Source organism: Cladophialophora immunda (assembly GCF_000835495.1).
Source record: "Cladophialophora immunda strain CBS 83496 unplaced genomic scaffold supercont1.56, whole genome shotgun sequence".
NCBI classification, from domain to species: Eukaryota; Fungi; Ascomycota; class Eurotiomycetes; order Chaetothyriales; family Herpotrichiellaceae; genus Cladophialophora; species Cladophialophora immunda.
Window position 1 is genome coordinate 1 of NW_015622596.1, and position 3,092 is coordinate 3,092.

Consider the following 3,092-nt stretch of genomic DNA (forward strand, 5'->3'; position numbering starts at 1 on the left):
GGGGGGGGGGAAGGCGCCTATAATCCTCCGTGTTGACTGCTTTCCAGTCAATACCACGCACATAGTGTCTGAGAAACTTCGATTCGAGGATCATGAGAGCCGGTATAATACTCTGACCATCCAGTGTCAAGACCATGGTTCGGCACAAAGGCGGGGTTACTTTGTTGTGAGCCTTCCTGTCCAGCAGTCGGTGGGTTCTGAGAGCTGCTCCCATGAGGTATCCCATGACTATCTTGATGATCTCGGGTGTGCGGTCTTCCAGATGCTGCTAAGATGATTACGCGGTGAAGCATTCGCCGCATTCGAGGCTCAGACTCGCCCGACACCGGATTCTTGCGTAGCGGAAAGTGATAGAGAAAGAGGAGAGAAGGTCGTGTCGAGACTTACTGCGTTGATGGGTGGACGAAATGAGAATGATAGAATGCCATCATCGTCAGATTTACCGAGTCGCTAAGTGAACGACTGCTCGTTAGGCGAATGAACGGAGGCTTGTTCAAGGTAGCCTTGGTCTTGAAGGATAAACCTAAAGTCAAGTGAGCCCAAAGTGAAGGACTCCCACAAACCAGTACCTGTCCGTTTCCGACCGCCGGTAGGCTATCCCCTATTGCCGGACCTTTGTCCGTATGCATGCAGATCATTCTGACTCGACCTTCACTTCTCTTAACTCTCTGGTCGTCGAGGCCCATAGATAGCGGGGAAACGAGTCCTCCGCAGGCGGAGCGCCCAACTCATCAGGAAGGTCGCGAAGGCGAGAGACCATCGCCGGCGTGAGCTCCAACACCTGGCACTTAGCCAGAATATTGATTCTCTAACCGACCGTCCTAACCCCTGAGTCTCTACGGACCAAGCCGATCCTTCACTCCAGACTTCGCGGGATCTCAACCTTCAGAATATGACCCTTCAATGTGACGTCGTATGAAACTTTCCCAGGCATACTACCGAGCAACGACCAGCCCATACGTTCACGTAGGCTTAGAGCCACTTACCCCATGATCTCGAGTTCGTCGCGTTTTGGGTAGACAAAGGGAGCACTACACTCGATGGATGGGTGTGACGCGTCGGGGATCGGGTCACCTAGACTATCGTCGAATAAACTATCCTTCGAATGGGGGAGTTCGATGTACTCACGTGGGTCGGGGCCGCCAGATCCTCCCGAGCGAGGAGTATGTCCCAGGCCGTCGCCGGCGGAAACTGAAGTCCCTTGTCCCGCTGAGGACATCGCGTCGACGGGTGGTGAACCAGTCGATGGGCGGCACCGGCAGAGAGGAGATGGATCGTCACGCGAGGATGGCTGCCCCGGTGATCCTCCTGCACCTGATGACATCTTCCGATCGTGGGAATCCACCCTAAGTGTAGAACGAGGACGGTCCCACCCGGCGTCAGCGAGGGGCGAGGATATTCTGTATTCCGTCAGTGTCCACGCTTCTCCCAGTTGTCAGTAGTAGAGCCGAAGTTGATCCGGAGAAGTAAAATACGGCGAGGGGACAGGGACATGCAGACCATCTCAACTCGGTCAGTCTTCCACCTTAGTTCTTAGTGTCGCTGCCCGGCTTAGTGAGGAGTTCACCAATCACCTTCGCTTCTGTTTTTTTCTATTCACGGTCAAAGTTGATCGAGGCGGGGATTGATGGCGATTCAGGCGAGGGTCTCTTATACCTCACCGAGACCTCAGGAGTGACCGGGAGGGACGCCGTGAAAATGAGAGCTCTGAGGGTGGAGTGGTAGGGGCTTCGCGGGGAAGGAAGAGTGAATGATCACCCAGAGCGTGGTGAAGAGGAGGGGGATCTTCCTCTGAAAGGAATAAGTGAGAAAGATGAACATGGACTGAGGGCCCACTGAATCGAATCCACCTCGTCACACAGAACCGTCTTCGAAGTCTTGTCATTGAGCACCCGGCGCTGAGGGAGACGCCGCAAGCTAGTCAACGCTGAGCGCCCGGGCCCCCCGGTGACGCTTATGATTCCAGTACTGTCCCCCGTCCGCCACCTCCCACCGTAGGTCCTACTGAAAGTCAGTACGCGGTCCCGTCCGTATAAAGGCCCTAATTGTGGTCATAGGCGGGTAGATCGTGGAGGTACATATCGCGGAGGTCTGCATTTCGTTCCTCCGCCATTCGGCGAACGACCTTCTTGGATCGCCCGATCTTTTTCAAAGCCCTGCTGATGGTCGACGTCGACAGGTAAGTTCATCAAACTCGTCCCACAGAAAGATGCCCATCTCGCCCGATTGTGGGTAAAGTTTTGCGCGAAAGAGGCTTAGCAGCGCTTCGATCGAGGACGTCCACCGCGGGCCCCGAATGGTGGCTTCTGCAAACCGGCCGCTTTTGGCACTTCACAATTTTGAGCGTTCCGGCCTCAATCATACCTTGAATTACGGCATGCTGCAAACTGGCGGATTGGGAACCGCAAGGGAGCCTCGTCGAGAGGGGGTATTGCTGCTGTTCTGCGCATGGAGTCTGTACGGTTGGTTGGTGGTTCCCTCCGAGGAGTCGGAGCCAGTGACTGGTCTTGAACACTCCACCAACTACGACCGCCTCTTTGTGATTAATCCGCTTGTGTATTCTGCTTGCACCGCGAAAGGCACGCCGTAGGGTACGTCGGGACTTGTTTCTTGAACGGCCATCATGGGACAGCGACGTTGATTAGAACGCATTGTGAAAATGCATATTGGTATAAATAGGGCCCAACCTGTCGCTTTCTCCAGACCGACTGCGCTTCATCGTCGATAGCAGGATTGAACCATACATCTTGACGGCCCTCCCCGCCCCTCTTTTCTTGTTCTTCTCTTCTTCGCAAAATTTTGGCCACCCCCACATCTAGAGATACCGACATCGACAATCGCGCTGATCCGTCGGTTTTCAGCTAGATCCCGCGGTCTGGCGAGAGGGGAAGGAGAGGACTACAGCACAAGACGCCACGCTGGTTATTGAAGTCGGCGATCACTTCACCCCACATCGAGTCAAATGTCAGAAGGAGAGCCAAGGGTGCGTGCGTGACCTCTTCATCTCGCACTTGTACGGTTGTGTCTCCCCCATCTTATACGCTGCGAGCGACTATTCCCGCATCCCAGATGTACGCCAGTTTCGAGTCGTA

At 54.8% G+C, this 3,092-nt stretch overlaps 1 protein-coding gene across 1 annotated transcript; it reads right to left on the bottom strand.

The window, feature by feature from the left end:
* Positions 1-856: 856 nt before the first annotated feature.
* PV07_12679 (uncharacterized protein) lies at positions 857-1,219 on the bottom strand (the record flags this gene model as incomplete). The annotated part of the gene is made up of 2 exons (XM_016400227.1): positions 857-935; positions 987-1,219. 2 exons carry the CDS (start codon positions 1,217-1,219, stop codon positions 857-859), a joined length of 312 nt encoding a protein of 103 aa, XP_016242127.1.
* Positions 1,220-3,092: the final 1,873 nt, after the last annotated feature.